Raw genomic sequence first — 17,125 nt, 5'->3', positions numbered from 1 at the left:
ACATTACTGTGGCTTAGGGGGGTGAAGATCGGCCGTACAACGGCAGCGAGACCTGAGTAGGAAAGGAGGGAAGCAGTGCTCTTCCTGTCCTCATTGGGTCAGAGATAACTGGAATTTGAAGGCTTCTTTCTCTCTGTTTCGGGTGCTGGACATTCTCTCCAGCAGCTGTTCTTAACCTGAAAAAGCTCTCTGTTGTATAGTTTGCATAGTAAATTTCTTCCAAATGTTATTTGTTTCATAGGCTGTCAGCAGAGTTGCCTTAAGGGCATTCAGAATAAATGCTGAGTGGCATTTAAAACATAAAGGAGGTAACGTAACTTCTGACACTTGGGTATGGTTGTCTAAAAAAAAAAAAAGTGACAGTTTCTGCACTAGCCAGCAATTATGTGAGAGCTAGTCAGCAATTAGTTCAGCATTTTAAATCCAAAGCTGGACTATAGTATGTAGCTTCTTTACCATATTGTATTTGTTTGAGTTGTTCTCCATAAACATAAAGGTAAAACCCCGAGTTATTAATTTGGCTGATAGAATGGTTGCCTGTGGGAGAATTTTAGCAAATACTGATAATAAACGGAAGGCACTCTCTGAACTAGCTGAAGAGGGGAGATCATAATGTCATAGGTATCACTTTACTGTTTGCCCCCCTCCCCTTCCAGGTATTCCCAGATCACATTTTTCTCCTGCTTATGCTTGCTGTGTTCTTGCTACATGAAAATATGGGGGTTTTTTTTCCAGTGGAAATATATTCATTTTAGATGATAGTTTATTTTTCTTGGGAAAATGGGTGGCTACAGAAAAGGAGCGGAAGAAAATTAAGACAGTGCTGGCTAGTGTAATGGACAGCTGAGTGAGTTAACATAGTTTCCATGCTCCTTTTTCCACCTGTCAAGGGAACCTTCTATGGGAAGGCCATGGTAAACAAGTAAGAATGTCAAAGTTTGCTTATCCAGCCAGAACTTAGTGTTTGTTTGGGATTTTTTTGTGGGTTGTTTTTTTTTTTTTCTTTTTAATCACAAAGATTGTAGAGTAAATGTAACCTCACATCATTTATAAGGATCCTCTAAAAACCAAACGCCAAATCAGGAATGTTCTTCCAAAAGGCTTTACTTTTTTCCTCATGCTAATATTTGATTTACTGTCAGTGGTATTTTATTCCTAGAATTTTACTTACATTATAGTTAAATAAATATCATTAAGATGGCTCTGTGGGTGTTCTAAGCAGTAAGACCACTCAGCTCTGTTTAGCCTCTAAATGCTTTAATTATACCTTCAATGTGGAGAGGTTAAGGTTGTGTTCATCAGGTGTTAAGCTTTGTGGCCCGAGTTTGGCTCATTTTCCTGTGTTTTTACTGCTCGGTTTTATATTACCATTTTGTTAATCAAGCATTGCTGATCTCTGACTCACGCTTGCTTGTAGGTCATAGCGGTGTGTCTCATTGACTTTATCAAGCCTTTTATTTATTTGCCCCCCTCCTGCCTGTAACCACAGTCTGGGAATGTGATTTTCCTCTGCCTCTTATGCTTCTCTAGATAGATGGAAAATTCCACCAAGCTTTTAGCACTGTTACACACTTCATATAGGTGCAAATATTTATGCAAGGTGCGAGGTAGGAAACAAAGAAAACAGGACGCTGGTTTATTTGGAGCAAGGTTCACAGGGAGAATGCTAAGTTAGTGTTACTGAGTAGAGTATCTGGCTTCTTGAAAACTTGATGCTGATGACTTTTTTAACTACTAAAGAGTTTGAGGAAGGGACTTTGTAGACATGAAACAATTTGGCAGTACTGCATGTCCGTTTGTAGTTGATGTTCTGGTAAGTGCTCCTAAGGATTCTCTTTTTGGCTTCCTTTCTGTGAAACATGACTTGTTCAGTTCATCTGGGGTAAATATGAAGCACTGAACAGAATGCTTAACTGATTAGAGTTCAACTATGGGATTATACAACTTTTCTCTTGTTCAGTTTCCTGTAGCATAAAACTGAATAGCTAACAATACTAACGTGACTGATAAACCATATGTTCATGTTCTTTAGCTGAACAGATTAAAAAGATACCTTTTAGGGGACTTGAAGCATAGCCTTTCAAAAGCCATGCAATGGCACTTAATCTCTTGAATGAAATCTAAGTTTGTGTTAAAGTTGTTTTTTTGTGTGTTTGTTTTTTTTTTTGTTTGTTTGGTGGGGTTTTTTTAATCGTGGTCAAAACCACTTCTTAGCCTAGTAAGTTTAGAAACCTCTGCAAAGGTAACGTTTCCAAGAACTAGGGAATAATGTGTCCACTAAAACCTCTACTTAGTGACAAAGCATGTCCATCAAGTTCTCAGTAACAGGTGCTGCTAAGCCTGAAGTTAGCAGCCCTTTATCTTATGTGACGATGTATGGAAATTATTTGCATATAAACATTTTGAAATTTGAGGCTGAAAGAAACCTCATCAAGTAGTCCTAATTGCTTTTGTATTTCACTTAACAACTGTAAGACACAGATGAACCACCCAAAATGTTGCTTGTCTGCATTCTGTTGCAGGCTTTTAAAAAGCCATTGGAATGTAACAGTATTCAAACTATTTGGTTCACACCCTTTATTCTCAGGCTTTGAAGCAGTCTACCTAAGAATTAATAACAAACAAATGCTCATATTGGAATTTAGGAAAAAAAATATTTTAGTGATAACAGGTGATAGATTTTCTGATTGATATTTATATATTTTCTAAGTATCTGAGTATGGCGTGTATATGTCAGTTGATGCTAACATTCTAGATGAGTGTCAGACTATCGAATTGAAAAAGACTTTCTCATGATTTAACAGAAGTAAAATAGGGGGTACAGCTCCTATTCTAGAAGTCTTGACTTAAATTTTTAGAAGGACCTTGGGGTAGCAGCGTAGATAAAATTATGCTTCAGCTAGTTTTAAGCCTTAACCTTTGATTTTAAGGAGCAGTCATAAATTGCACGTCTTGTTTCTGGTTCTCCTGTGGTTTTGCGTGAGACTGCTCTGAAAAGTATCTAGTGATGCAGCTTTTGTGAGGGATGAGACCCAAAAAGGAAATTATGAAAGAATACAGAAGTGGACCTGAATCATCTTCTTTCCTCATATAGCTATGACAATGCTTTTTGTCTAGTATGCTGTTAACAAAAACACTTCTGCTCTCAGTAGCTACATACTATTTATCACATAATAGCTGTTATGGAGATATTCCAAAAATGGAGTTGCTGACATTAGTTTGGAAACGGTAGCTGAGTAAATTCTTATCACCCTCTTTCTTTCCAGGGAGGAGCAGGAGTATAGGGCCTCGTATGGGAGATGTAACCCCAGGCTATTCTCCTTTCCTCAGCAACTGTTGTTACTGCATATCATATCTAAAACACTAAAACAAAAATGCAACATTTCAAACTCTTTAAAATACTGGTGCCTACTTTCTATGTGTGTGTTACTTAATTTGAAATTGAGCAAGGTGCCCCATCTGATTGTAGAGAAGTTGCCTTAAGTGGAACTGAGCAAAATGCCCAACCCTATGTAAAGAATGAAAGTTGCTGAGGAGACGGGGAGAAGGGGGAGGAAAGGCAGTTGCTGGCTGGTTATCCTAGATGAGGGAACAGTTGAACCTAAACAAATAGTCTTGAGAGAGATCAAACATGAAAAAATAAATTTGCCTTGATTGTCACAGTTCAGACAACTACTGTGCAAACTGTTCCCAAATAAAAAATAAGTTTTAGCAAGGAACAAAAGCATTGTGCATGTGCTGGTGAATGCTTTTAAAACAATTGAATCTGAAAATCACACTACGTCCTGGTTCAGCATTGTAGAAAATCACACCTTTACTGAGTAAACATTAAAATTCAATTCAGTCTTATTTCTTGTATTTATTAACTTTATCTGAAGAGGCTCTGAAAAGCCAAGATGTTCTGTAGGACATTCTTTTAGTGTTAGAGGAATTGTAACTCTAGAGAGATTTAACCTACTCCCATCATGGACTGATCTAAAGATGTAGATGTCTTGTACTTTGTGTCGTCTACTACGGTGATGTTGACATTATGATGCTAAGCCTAATGTAGGCTTTGGAATTTCTGTTTCGGATTGCACATTTAAAAAGTCTGCGCTAACTTTCTTTCTCCTTCCTTTGTGTCCCATCTCTCTCCTGAACTTTCTTGGAAGTAGGCTTTTTAATTTTTAAGTAAATGTCCTATAGAGGCCTGGAAATGCATTTAATGAACCCCACATGAACAAGCTGTTTAGATTCAGGTAGTTCTATAATGGAAGAAAAATCAGGTGTAAAGTTTCTCTGACCATTTTCCATATGCAGGGAAACTGAGTACACTTTCCATCTTTGGATGGAAAAAAAATAACCGGAGTAGTGGTAAGCAACAGAGAAGGGTGCATTTAATGAACCCCACATGAACAAGCTGTTTAGATTCAGGTAGTTCTATAATGGAAGAAAAATCAGGTGTAAAGTTTCTCTGACCATTTTCCATATGCAGGGAAACTGAGTACACTTTCCATCTTTGGATGCAAAAAAATAACCGGAGTAGCGGTGAGCAAAAGAGAAGGGAAGATACCACAGCAGAGGTCTGTGGTGTCATGAATAGTGTAGAGGTCATTACTGGAGGCTGTGTCCAGATTATTTCTAGCCGTGAAGGAATTAAGGGAAATAGTGGGACTGGGAATCACGTATTTATTTTTTTTCTTTTTAATTGTGATTTACTGAATCAGTTAACCAAAGAATGTTAGAGACCAAAAAGATAAATGGGTAGAAGGCAGAGTTAGATTTTTGAAGAATTATCTTATTTGTGGATTCTTGAATGTTAATATGCAATTTCCAGTTCATGAAGTCCCTAAGATGCTGATTGCTATGTGCTTCCAATTGAACTTATTCTGTCTTTTTTTTTTTTCAAATACATCTTCCTGCAACAACAGAGTAATTCGGTGTAATGATGTCTGTGAGGAATCATTGACATGCTGATTTGTGGGTTTTGTTTTTTTTTCTTCTTCAGTCTCCCACAGTCAAATCACCCGCTTGTACAGTCGCTTCACCAGCCTAGACAAAGGAGAAAATGGCACTCTTAGGTGGGTATCGTCACTAATTCAGCTGTCCTGACATTGACACATACCTGTAATGGTGACTTGCTGTTGCAGAATGCCTGCGTGTTTTACTCATACGGTGAATCAGTGAGGTTATTATAACAGGTTCTGTCATACCTACTGTTTGCATGGACATTCAAGTTTGTTCTCTTTTATGAAAGGTCAGGGGAAATCTGATTGTTGAACTGCGGTGCTCTAAATACCAATTGTCTTTACTGCAGTGCTGAAGGTTTGTAGCAGTTAATGCAGGAAAGGTCAGAATTAGTGTTTAGGATCTTACAACAAATGTTCAGAAATGTTAAACCATGTTTTTAGATTATTTCTTACTTTTCTTTATATGTTACTTCTGATAATTATTACAAGAGTGGTTCCACTATGTTGATTTAATCTTGGCTTTCATATTAAACAAATGATTTATATTTTGAGGAGCATGGGCTCTTAATTATTTCCGATACCCAGTGTCTTTTAACACTACTTTGATCTCCAAGCCCTGTACTATTCTTAACTTTGCATCTCTTGTTGAATACCCATGTCTTTCAGTATGCTTGGAAGTAAAAAGAAAGAGCTGGAACCGAGTCACTGACTAAACAAATGCACATTTTATTCTTGAAAGTAGTAGTGCAGGATAAGACCTTCAAAGTGTTTGCTTTCTGTCTACAATCTGAAAACTAAAGAAGTGAACTAGTTTCTTACAACTCAGTTAAATAAAGATGAGGCTTAAGCTTTATCTGCAAGATGTTTTTCACCTTGATGGACTGAGTCTGCTGGAAAGAGTATTCTTAACTGAAGCATAAACTCTAGGGGGATGATTGCCTGTTAAAATATGTCTCTGCCTGCTGTCTTTGTTCTCTAGCCTTCCACAGTCTTGTATTGTGTGTTGGTATTGGGTTACTCTTTATTTACTGAACTAATTATGAATTATGATTGTTTTAAATTGCTTATTATTCTTTTGAAGTTGCCTAAAAATTACATTAATATTATTGAAACAGATGACAAATCAGAGCTGTCCATGATTGCACCAGGCGTGCAATTTTACACCCAGCATAGTTGGTTGAAGACCATACTGCCGCTGAGAGCCTGTTGCTTTTCTATTGGTGCTGGTACTCAAGGCTCCTCCTTGGAAACTAACCAGGAGCTTTGAAAACTTGCCAGTAAAACAAGAAGAAAGGAATCCGATCGGTTTCCTATTCGCCATATAGCCTCATATGCCAGAAGCAGTGTACAGCAAAGCTGGAGAGAATGCAGGAGAAAATAGGAAGAGGAAAGGGATCTTCTTTTAACATAGTATACAGGGCCTGGCTGGCTGGAGGTGTTTGGTGTTTTTAATTTTTTTTCGTAGCGACTCTGGCCCAGTCAAACCAAATAAACATAGATTCAGCGATGACCCAGGTTTCTATATATGATCTTGCGAAATGTGATTGTATGGTGCACTATAAACCTATAAAAGCTAGTCCTACCTATAAACCAACCTAATTTTGAAGCTGGAGCCACTACTTGGAAGATGAAGGTGACAAGTTTTAAGATACACTGACTTTGGCAGTACTGCCAGCTTACTGCAGCTTCCTTTCCTGAAGGAAATACGCAGTTCCTTCTGGTGCCACAAATTGCTGACTTCTCAGTTAACATTTAATTGATTATGGAGCTGTACTGTGAACAGGACTACTGAGTGATTACTTTTGGTTAAAAACATTCCCCCTCCCCTTTTGGTTTGTAGAGGTGACGGACTGACTCCAGTGATCTGAACTGTAGTTGTACTGTAAATATCTGGACTTGCATAGCTGAAAGGATGACAAAAAGAATTGTGGGTGTGGAAACAATTTTCTGGGATGGGATGGGCAGGAACTTCGTAGGCCCACTTTGGCACCAAAGCCAATGTATCCTAAATTGTAGGATTGGCTAGTTGTCAATTGTGACATACAGATCAGCTGATGATATTGTAGGTAAGGTTAATACTACTCAAGTGTCAAAATTAAATTACTTGAAAAAGAACACTATCAGCCTCTTCACACTTTGTGTATGAGTTTAGTCTTCAGTGAAGACTAAAGGTGATGACTGCCAGTGTAGTGCAATTTGAACTCGCACAGATTGTTCCTCAATTCTTCCCTCCAACTTCAGATTCACCTGCTGAGTCCAGAAAGTTTGTCTAAAATTCAAAGCCATCATACTCGGTTTATGTAAGAGGCGTAATTAATTAAATATGCCATGGATATCCGTTGTGCAACGCTCAGTTTCACAGTGTTTTGTATCAGGAGGAGTTTGACTTTCATTGTTGATAGTTATGTGGTACTTGGGAAAGGAAGTGAAGTTCATTTGGAAAATCCCAGCAACTATGTAAACTGTGATCCATTAACTTGCAGCCTTGGCCTCTGAGCCTAGACTGCTCCCAAACATGGCAGACTTAGTGGCGTTCGATTTTTGAAACCTGTCCTGGCACCCACAATATGTGGAAACCATTAGGTTTAAGTAATGGAAAACTACTTCTTGGGGAAAAAAAAACCACAACAAAAACCAAAACAACAACGAGGGGAAAGTAAGAACTACATCCTGGAAAGTCATAAATGAGGGTTTCTGAAATACCAACAAAGAGAATTTGCTCCTTGGAGGCAAGCAAAATGTTTCTTCCTACCTCTGTGTGGGTTAGGAGGCATGTTTTCCTGTGAGCAGGAATGATTGTTTCCGTAGGGATGACCTCTACCTTTGACTTGCGAATCACACGTGACAGAAATCCCTCATGTGACTATGACTGGGAAAAGAAGGGTTAGGCAGTTCTTTATGGCATGAAATAAATCTTTGTGTACCATGCTTCTGAAGAAGAGGTACTTCTTATCTATGTACTAAAAATGGGCAAGGTAAAGAGCACCTTGTACAGAAGATCTAGTAGATGATGATTAATCCTGGTGGTTAGAGAAGATGGGTAGCTCATTCCAAAACTATAGTCCAAATCTGAAATCTTTCCTAACTAGATGTTTCTACCCAGTGTACCTATGTGCAGTTTCAAGGTAGTTTATCTTTACAGAGTTACATAAATGAAATGTAAGAAAAGAGTGTTGATGGAGGCAAAACTTCATATGCCCTGTTTTGTGTGTGTGGTTTGTTTTTTTTTTATCCTCTAAATGACTACAGCTGTCATTACTGATTAACTCTTAGCAGTGCTTTAGAAGTGTAGAAAAAATGGTGTATGTTAGCGTAGCTTCACTTTTCATAAATGAAACAAATAAGCTTCCTCAGACTTGCACCACTTGAATGACACCAGATTGTAAACGCCAGAACAGAACTGTTCCTTTGAAAATTCATTTCACCTTTGATTTCAATATTGTGAAATCCTGAGCTGCCAAAACAAAAGGCTGATTCCCTTGGATGGCCATAGCTACATCTAAATTGTGAAACCTGAAACATTTGTTCTTTACCATCTTTACCTTTAGCACACTTCTTGGCCTAATGTTTATAAACCAGTTACTCCTCTGATAGTTAGGTGACGTCTACAATTTACGTAGAACACGCTTAAGAATGAAGTTGGATGAGATGGCTGACACAGCTGTGAAAGAGGAGGATATCCATCCTCCCTCCCTATCGTTTTTCCAGGCTCTCGGCACCTCTTTCTCAGCCATGGTGCTGTTAGGGGTTTTTTTTGAGGTCTTTTGAACTGCTTCAAGCTGCTAATTCCATAGAAAGCTAATTGCAAGGATGGGGAGGAGGAAGGTGGGATGCTTTTCTGCAGGTTAGTGAGATAACATTAGACCACCAGAAAGTTTCATGAGTGACAAAGCTAATGGTAGTAAGGGAAGGGAGCAGTAGTAACCTCTTAAATTTGTTTGACCATCTCACATGAAACACCTTACTACTTTTAATTATTTCCCTTTTTCAAATAATTTCTTGTTACCTCTATCCTCTGCACATTTTTACTTTCCTTTGCTACTTCTGTTTCACATATGACTTGTTTTCCCTCTGTTGTTCTACTTTCCCTTAGCTCTAGGTAGCCCTACCCTCCTCATCCCTGTAGAGAGTACTGGGAACAGTACTCTTTGCTACTGTCTAAAAGTAAAAGAAGGATGAACTACCAGAAATAATGGAAGAAAAAAAGGGGCCAGTATGTTTCTTGCAGCCTTTGGGGTACAGTGTGTGCCTTGGAAGGTAAGCTCATGCTTAGAAATACTTGTCTCACTTAGAATCTACGAATTCCTTACTACAAAGTATGTCTAAGCATGATGCACTGGCACATATCATAAACATAATGATAACATGCAGTTAAAGGCTGCTTTGCGTGTTATATTTAAGCAAGGATTTAGTAGAGGCCAGGTTCCTGGGAAGAGCTATGGCACAGTAACACAGGAGAAGTAGAGGGCATTGAATTTCCTGTAAGGTGAAGTTGGTCCCTAATTACTGCAGAGGAAGCCTTAGTTTATAAAGTGGAGAATAACTTACATCACGCATTCGTTTCTTTCCTTATGGCTGTTAGAGCTGTTTCAATTATAACACTCACTCGGTAATGTGCTCTTAATAAGCAAAAATGGTCTACTGCAATCCTGATAATGACAGGACAAAGAGATTTGAAACCTGGGGAGTTAATTATGGTTAATTGTTAATCTCCTGTTAGAAAGCAGAATAAGTGGAGGCTGAAATGCCAAGTGTAAATTGAGGCTCAATACTAAGAAATAGTGATACACAAGAAAAAAAAAACACTCTGAAGCATTGGGATTTTGCTCCAAATGAGAGGCCATTGTTCTTGGCTTGTAAATGTTAGCATTGACACTGAAGTCCTGTTGTTAAAATTTTGTTACTAGGACATAGGGTTCCACATCACTGCACCTCCTGCCTAAATTGCTAATGCATACTTTGCCTTTTGGCTATAGCTTAAAATGCAGCAGTCCTCAAGGGTCAGGTAACAAGTAGATCACGTTACACAGATGTTAACTGTGCCTATTAAAAAATAATTCAGAGCTGGTCGGAGCAGAAGTTTGTTGGGATAGCTTAGAAATATGGTCAGTTTGCTCCATTAGAAGGTCAAACAGTTTAACGATGTTTTAACAGATGTATTGTAATTGGGACTCTTAGCAGTGCCCTGTTGTGACTGGGTGCAAGGAGTGCTTTAGAACACAGGTAAAACTAGAACGTCTTGCTTCTGTGCCTTTCCCAGACCAGACTAGTAATAAGGTTAGCCAGTTCTTTTTTTTTTCCTTCTCTCTGTAAGATCACAGCATGAGAAAAGGTTGGTATACTTAAATAATCTCAAAATCTGATCATGTTTACTTTACTCTGCCAGTTTCTTGATGTAATAGCATAATGAATTAAACGTGTTGCTGATTCGTTTAGTGAGCATAGGTTTCAGAAGTAGCAAACGTTTAGTAACCGTGTTAGAGACCTTGATCCAAACTTCAAAAACAGCAGAGCTGTATTTGACTTGAAGGGAATTGCTAGTATTTCTGGAGACTGGGTAGGAAATGTCAAGTTATGCATCCAGATGGAATTAAATTTTTTTTTTTACAGCCTTACCCTATTCCTCTTACCTTTGCAATTTAAAATCTAAATGACTATGGCGTACATCTTGTACTAACTGATAAATAGCTGTGCTCTATTTTAGGCAAGGGAGGGAAAGAAACCAAATAAAACTAACCCCAAACAAAGCTGTAGACTGAAGTATTCACACCAAGATTAACTCACTTTCCTGTCAGTGACATTCTATTAGGTTGAAATAAAAGAAAATTTACTAGTGCAACTCTAATAATAGAATGAGCCCTGAGTTCATGTCATACTGATCTCAGACGTGTTTACATCAGCACAGCTTGTGATGTCTTCCAGATCATAAAAAGTCGTAACAATGGAAGCATAGCTATGTTTATCCTATAGTGTGTACGTATGATCATGGGCAGAAAGGGTAAGAGCAGGGGGTATTTGCAGTGTACTGGTGAAATTGCATACAGCTAGTGCACAGGCCCCTGTCAAAATCTAAATTTACTACTTTAAAAGAGGGTGTTACTTGGTTGAAGCTAAAATAATCTGAAATTTGGCATGTTTAATAACATCTAAAGTTTTGACATTAAACAAAATAATTCTGTTATAATATGTAGAACACCTGTGGTGTGTTTGGAGGAGTATAGTGGTGTCCCAGAATCTGGAATGGGGTAGTCTGGAAAAATCTTGCCAAGTCATATGATTCGGTACAAAAAAACCCCACCCCAAAACAGGCTCATTTTCCTTTTGAAGCCATATTCCCCTTCAAAGACATTTCAGAAGCTTTCCTTTCTTTGAATTGTGAACTGTTGGCAGCAGTACAGGAAGGTTTCTAGCACGAACAATGTGCGCATCTGAGAAGTGCTGCTAACATGATAAATGAACGCTGCTAGTGTGTAATGTAATACAGGCTCGGAATTGCCTTTGGTTTTGTGCCATTAGTCAGAGAGAGAACATGATTTACAGGGTTACATTTTAAAAACCACCAAGTGTTTTTTACTGCAGAAATAGAAGCCAACGAATATGTTTACTGTGCATTCTTTTTAAGCAACTTTCTCCTCTGACTTCAACTTTATGCAGACTTCTTGTGTTCTCACTTTACTTAGCCGTGAAGACTTCCAGCGGATTCCAGAGCTTGCCATCAATCCCCTGGGAGACAGAATTATCAATGCCTTCTTTCCCGAAGGGTGAGTTTCAGTGGACTGAATTTGTAAGCAGGCACAAAAATAAGTAGTTTGTCGGAAGATGAGAGTGAAATGCTGGTAGTTAAAGCACAGAATTTGAATTTACTAATAACTGAACACCTCAGGCTTGTCATTAAATGCGTATGGGCACATTGTTTCCTCAGCATCTTTTCATTCTATAATGAGAAGCACTTCATAACCTTACAAGAGTTCAGTGTGCTTTGTGCATTGACAAATTCAGGCTTCGTGTCACAGTTTTCCACCCTTCTTGCTATGCTACTGAACACTTCTAAAGAAAGTCAAGGGCATGTATGGACTTTGGTTCTTAAAGCAAGCTTGTAGCAATACTAATATATATCTGTATATATTTATTTTTAACACATCATGCTTCACAACAGCATGATCCCAGGTTGCAGCTGCACAGTATTAGAGCTAGGTTTGTGAGCATAGGCAGCCAAACTCTGGGGAGGTGGGAGTGGAAGCATCTGTGTGGTGTTAATGCTTTAGCTGTTACTTTCATACTCTACTGAAATAAAGAACTTCTGTAAGATGTGCTAAAACACAGTTGCTGAAATTCTTATGCAGAGAGGACCAGGTGAATTTCCGTGGATTCATGAGGACGTTGGCCCACTTCCGACCCATAGAAGATAATGAAAAGAGCAAAGACCAGAATGGACCAGAACCACTGAACAGCCGAAGTAACAAGCTCCACTGTAAGAAACATGAATCTCCCTATAGAAGCAATTATTTTTCTTTTTTGTTTGTTTTTTTCTGGGAACGGAATGAAGGGGCTTGGAGTAATTCCCTGTGCAATGATAGCCTCTAATACATCACTCTTTAAATTAAGTTGAAAGCTTACCTGTTCAGAATGTCAACAGTTGATCCATTCTTGTGTTGGAATTTGGTGAAATCGGTTGAATCTTTAGTAATGTATATGCTTTTCTAAATGTCTCATAACAAGTGTTATGAAATGATTTCCATCCAAAGTTATTTCAGGTTTAGAAGCCACATCCCATATGGGTTTTTCTGCTTCTTTCACCAGTCTTCCATAGAATATAGTACTTCTTCCTCACCTTCAACTGAGTACTTTCTTCCGTATTTGGACGTCTGCCTAGAGTATATGAGCAGAATGCTCTTGTTCACTAATCAAAGTTGGCAACAGTCTTCAGAGCACTTGAAATTTTTTTGCAATCTCTCATCCTGAATATAGTCAAAGAGAATGAATGGTAATGTAAAAACCATTGGCTCTGAAGTTAAAGGATTGACTGTATCTTACTGATAATTACAGGACTTTAGGGCTTTGAAGAAATACCTCTACAAGCAGAGTGCTTCTGAAAGTACTCATCCTGAGTGCTTAAGTAAGATTCCCCACACACACACACTTCTTGGTGATAGTGTTATTCCTGTATGTGGTAAAAACATTAATTTTATGGTGAATTAAAACACTGAGCTAATTCTCGTAAAATAATTTATGAATACATAATTTTATTATTTTTTTTTAGATGGGTGTATTGATATGCAGAAAAATAATGGCACTTTAATTAAACTGTTTGTTCTTTTCTTCCCTGCAGTTGCTTTTCGGTTATATGATCTAGATAAAGATGATAAAATTTCCAGGGATGAGCTTCTTCAGGTAAATAGCACAGAGCTCCTTTGGCTCCATCATGACCTTCTGTATGACTTCTCACCCATTTAGAATGAAGAGAGGGGAGTTACAACAGTCTTCTCAAAAGAACTCCTGAAGGAATTGGGTGGCTAATTGCTTATCTCTAGGTTAAAGCTTTAGATATGGTACGAGAATTTAATCTCATTTGGCAGCCTAGGCTGTTCTATCAAGACTGAGTATGCTAGATTCAAATTTAAACTGGAGCGCTGGGCTAAGCAGATCTTATTGGAAATGATCCCTAAATATCCAACAAATACACTAAGCTCCTAAAGAACTACCTTCTGTAACTTCCAAAATTGTGCTGCTAACAGGACTTCACAGGGCAAGCCTTGAGGTGGATTGGGTTGTTTGCCTGATGCTCTGTGCATCCTCTCAATAGAATAAAACTTCCTGAAATTGCAGCAAAGGTAATCAAAGTTCACCAGTGCTGCATATATATGAAACTAGGCTTGAACTAGGAGTAATTACATACTACTAATCCTGGGAAGTAGACATGGCAATTTGTGGTTCCTGATGCAGGATGAGGATTTGCTCTTGACTCAAACTGCCCTCTTCTCTCTGCACAGAAAATGCTTTACCAACTGTAGAGAGTAATGGCAGTTACCACTTGATCCTGTACTAATGAGATTCTTGTAAGCAGCTATCTCAAACAGCAGATACTCAGTCAAGTGTTGGTATGTTTTGTGGGGAAAAAATTGACAAAAGCATTGGAACAAAACTTATTCCTAGTTCCAAAAGCTTCTCCTCATTCTTCTGTCTCTTCCTGCTGCCTCATGAAAAAGCAGGATTCTTTGCCAAAGGTGGCCACAAAAGGAAGCTGTATTTCCTGAAAGCCTTTATGTACAAAGGACAAAACAAAATCTGTTTAGAAACCACTTCTGTGGAAATCCTCCACAGGTTGTTCTTGTATGGTGTTATTATGACAGCATACATGAGAAAAACAACACTAAGAATAATTCTGTTTCTATATTTTGTTTTCTTATTTTAAAAAAATAAAATCTGAAGACTTCTGTGTGTTACAGGTATTACGGATGATGGTTGGTGTAAACATTTCGGATGAGCAGCTGGGCAGCATTGCTGACAGGACAATTCAGGAAGCTGATCAAGATGGAGATAGTGCCATCTCCTTCGCAGAGTTTGTAAAGGTTGGTAAACTAAGGGGAACTGCTCAGTAATGGGCAAGTCATTCAGACTTAAATGCAAATGGAAACAGAGAAGAAGTTGTTTCACATAGTCCTGCCTGCATTTGGGCAAAGCTCCTTCTTCCCTTGTCAGGATTTAGTTGGTTGTGGCTTTTTTCTTAATTTTTAAATACCATCAGGGTACTAATAATTAGTCCATATATTTATTCATGCTCTTGCATAAGCTACAGCCATGAATGTACTGCAGCATTTTCACTTTTTTCTTTTGCAACTACTTCTTTCTCCACAAGTAGTCTGACTAGCACAGTTAAAACAGAGTCATTCTGCTGCTAGAATTGTGCCGATCAGTTTTCACTTGCAGATTTTACCTGTTAGTGACACAATTAATATCAGTATTAAAGTTCCTAGCTCTAGTCCTGAGAATTACATATTTTCTTACTTAGAAATAAGGGATAGTAAGGAGATGACATATAGTCAGTGGAGAAAGTTGTCCTACAGCAGAACAATTTCAGCTACCTAATGGGATGTTACTGACAAGAGGAGCCAGACTTGTCCTGTCTTTGTCCACATCCAAGACAGAAGGCAACAGAAACAAATTGCAACCTGAGATACTGTGGTTAGCTATAAGAAAAAAATTTTATGAAGAGGATGGTCATAGCTGCTGAAGACTTAGAACCTCCTTCCTTGGAGATATGTGTAAAACTTAACTGGATGAGGCTGTGAGCAACCTGATCTAGCTGGCCCTGCTTTAAGTAGGAGTTGAAGCAGTTGGACTAAAAGACTTCCAGAGGTCTTTTCAAACTTAAATTACTCTAATCTTGGAACACAGAAGTCTGCTGCCGGGAGCAGCCTCAGTGTTAATAGCAATTTGGTGAATGAAGTTGCCACCCCAGTTTTTCAATGTTCTGTGTTAGTAATGCTGTGGTTTTTTATTTTAGCTCTTCAATGACTGCTCATGTCCCTTCCTCTACTCTGTTTTCCCATCTGTTTCCTGGCTGTGCATTCCCACACAATCTAATTTTGGGAATCCAAGCCTTTCTGGGCTGTTGGCAGACTGCAGCTGCATTAATTACGTTTTGGTCGACAGCCTTCTTCCAGCTTTAATGGCTGAAGTTTCTTTCCTTGGAAGGACCTTAGCCCAGAATGAAAACCAGCAGTAGTGTCTAGATGAAAGACTGGTGTGCCAAATTGAAGACATCCCACGTTCCTCCCTATTTCTTCTGTATTAGAGTAAGAAATGTTGTAGGAGAGATGTACAGTAACTTAAGTAGCCATTTCTGAATTTTCTTGCAGGTTTTGGAGAAGGTGGATGTAGAGCAGAAAATGAGCATTCGATTTCTTCACTGATGGATGGAGAATCTATTCCTTTCTACCCCTACTGTGTAATGAATAGAACTTCATTTTCTCTGTAGCACCTTCCCCCCAGAGCATTGCTACTGGTGCATATACAACACGTCTCCGGCCTCTCCTTGCTTTGTTCTACCAATGTGAACATTCCCTGTGCGTCAGGAACAAAGGGAAATGGCTGCCCTGCAACTTGGAAAGCAGTGTTGTGGTTTGTTTCTTGTTTAAAAAAAATTTTTTTTACCCTTTCTCCCTTGTCTCCTTCTGCACTGCTGTTTCAGCAAAAATCTCTCGGTATGTACTGCTATGTAATCTACAAACTGATTCTTCTGAGCTCTGAATCTGAGAATGGAAAAATGGGAACATGTCAAGGAAGCGCCCTCTGAAACATGTTGGAGACAAGCATCTACTCAAATACAAAGTGCAATGATAATGATTCATTTCTGCTTCCAGTAGCAACACCACATTACAGATGTCTCTCTTTTTTTATCTTCCCCCCTCTTTGGCTCTTTACATTGCAGATTTGTTTCTTCACTGCTGCCAAATCCGATTTGCCTTTTACTTGAGAACGTCTCAATTTCTGTGGCTTCACTGTACAACTGGCACTGAATGTACGATGACAGCCTAGAGTACTTTAAAGTACTCTCAATAAATTTTACTTTTTGTGGGATGAATTCACAGGAACAAGAGAAGAATCTGTGGTGGAGACAGGCTGTGGTGTCCTCAAAAGGAATAGGAACTCTACACTAAGTCACTTAAATTATTCCAGTAGCAGATGCCGAAACTTGTTTCTTTGAGTAGCTTGCAGGCTTAACAGCCAGTGGACCATGAAGTGCCCTCTTTGGGTTGCTTTGCTCTAGGATCCCTCTTCTCACCAGGGTGGTTTTGCCTCTGAAATTGTAAACTTATTTACCAGTGTAAATAAATCAAGAAAACGAATCCTGCCAAAATCTGGATTTATAGTTCTGTCACTGCCCCCGATGAAACACATGAAACCCAGTACTAATTTTTAATGTGGGTTGGTTTGTTTGTCGTTTTTTTTTCCCAATTAGTGGCCTGGATAATCAGTAATTATTTACATTTTCCAGTATGGTCTGTTAGATTTGTGTTGAGGGTGGTAGCTGTATTTATGAAGGCTCTGGCATAAGAATATGATTTGGGGAAGTTCATATTGTCCCAAATATTTCAGGATATATTTCTATGCAAATATCTTTGCAGGTGTAAGATGGTTAATACTATTAATATAATTCTGATAAATTCAAGAGA

General features: G+C 38.5%; 1 protein-coding gene across 1 annotated transcript; it reads left to right on the top strand.

Moving 5' to 3' along the window:
• Positions 1-4,987: 4,987 nt before the first annotated feature.
• CHP1 (calcineurin-like EF-hand protein 1) lies at positions 4,988-16,299 on the top strand (the record flags this gene model as incomplete). Its single annotated transcript, XM_009878180.1, has 6 exons — positions 4,988-5,060; positions 11,630-11,710; positions 12,293-12,420; positions 13,279-13,340; positions 14,396-14,518; positions 15,809-16,299. Coding segments are annotated over 6 exons (521 nt in total), but the record flags the coding sequence as incomplete, so codon positions are not given.
• Between the last annotated feature and the right edge of the window lie 826 nt (positions 16,300-17,125).

This window comes from Apaloderma vittatum, unplaced genomic scaffold, assembly GCF_000703405.1.
Source record: "Apaloderma vittatum isolate BGI_N311 unplaced genomic scaffold, ASM70340v1 scaffold23731, whole genome shotgun sequence".
NCBI lineage: Eukaryota > Metazoa > Chordata > Aves > Trogoniformes > Trogonidae > Apaloderma > Apaloderma vittatum.
This window is presented reverse-complemented; position numbering and strand designations above follow the sequence as displayed.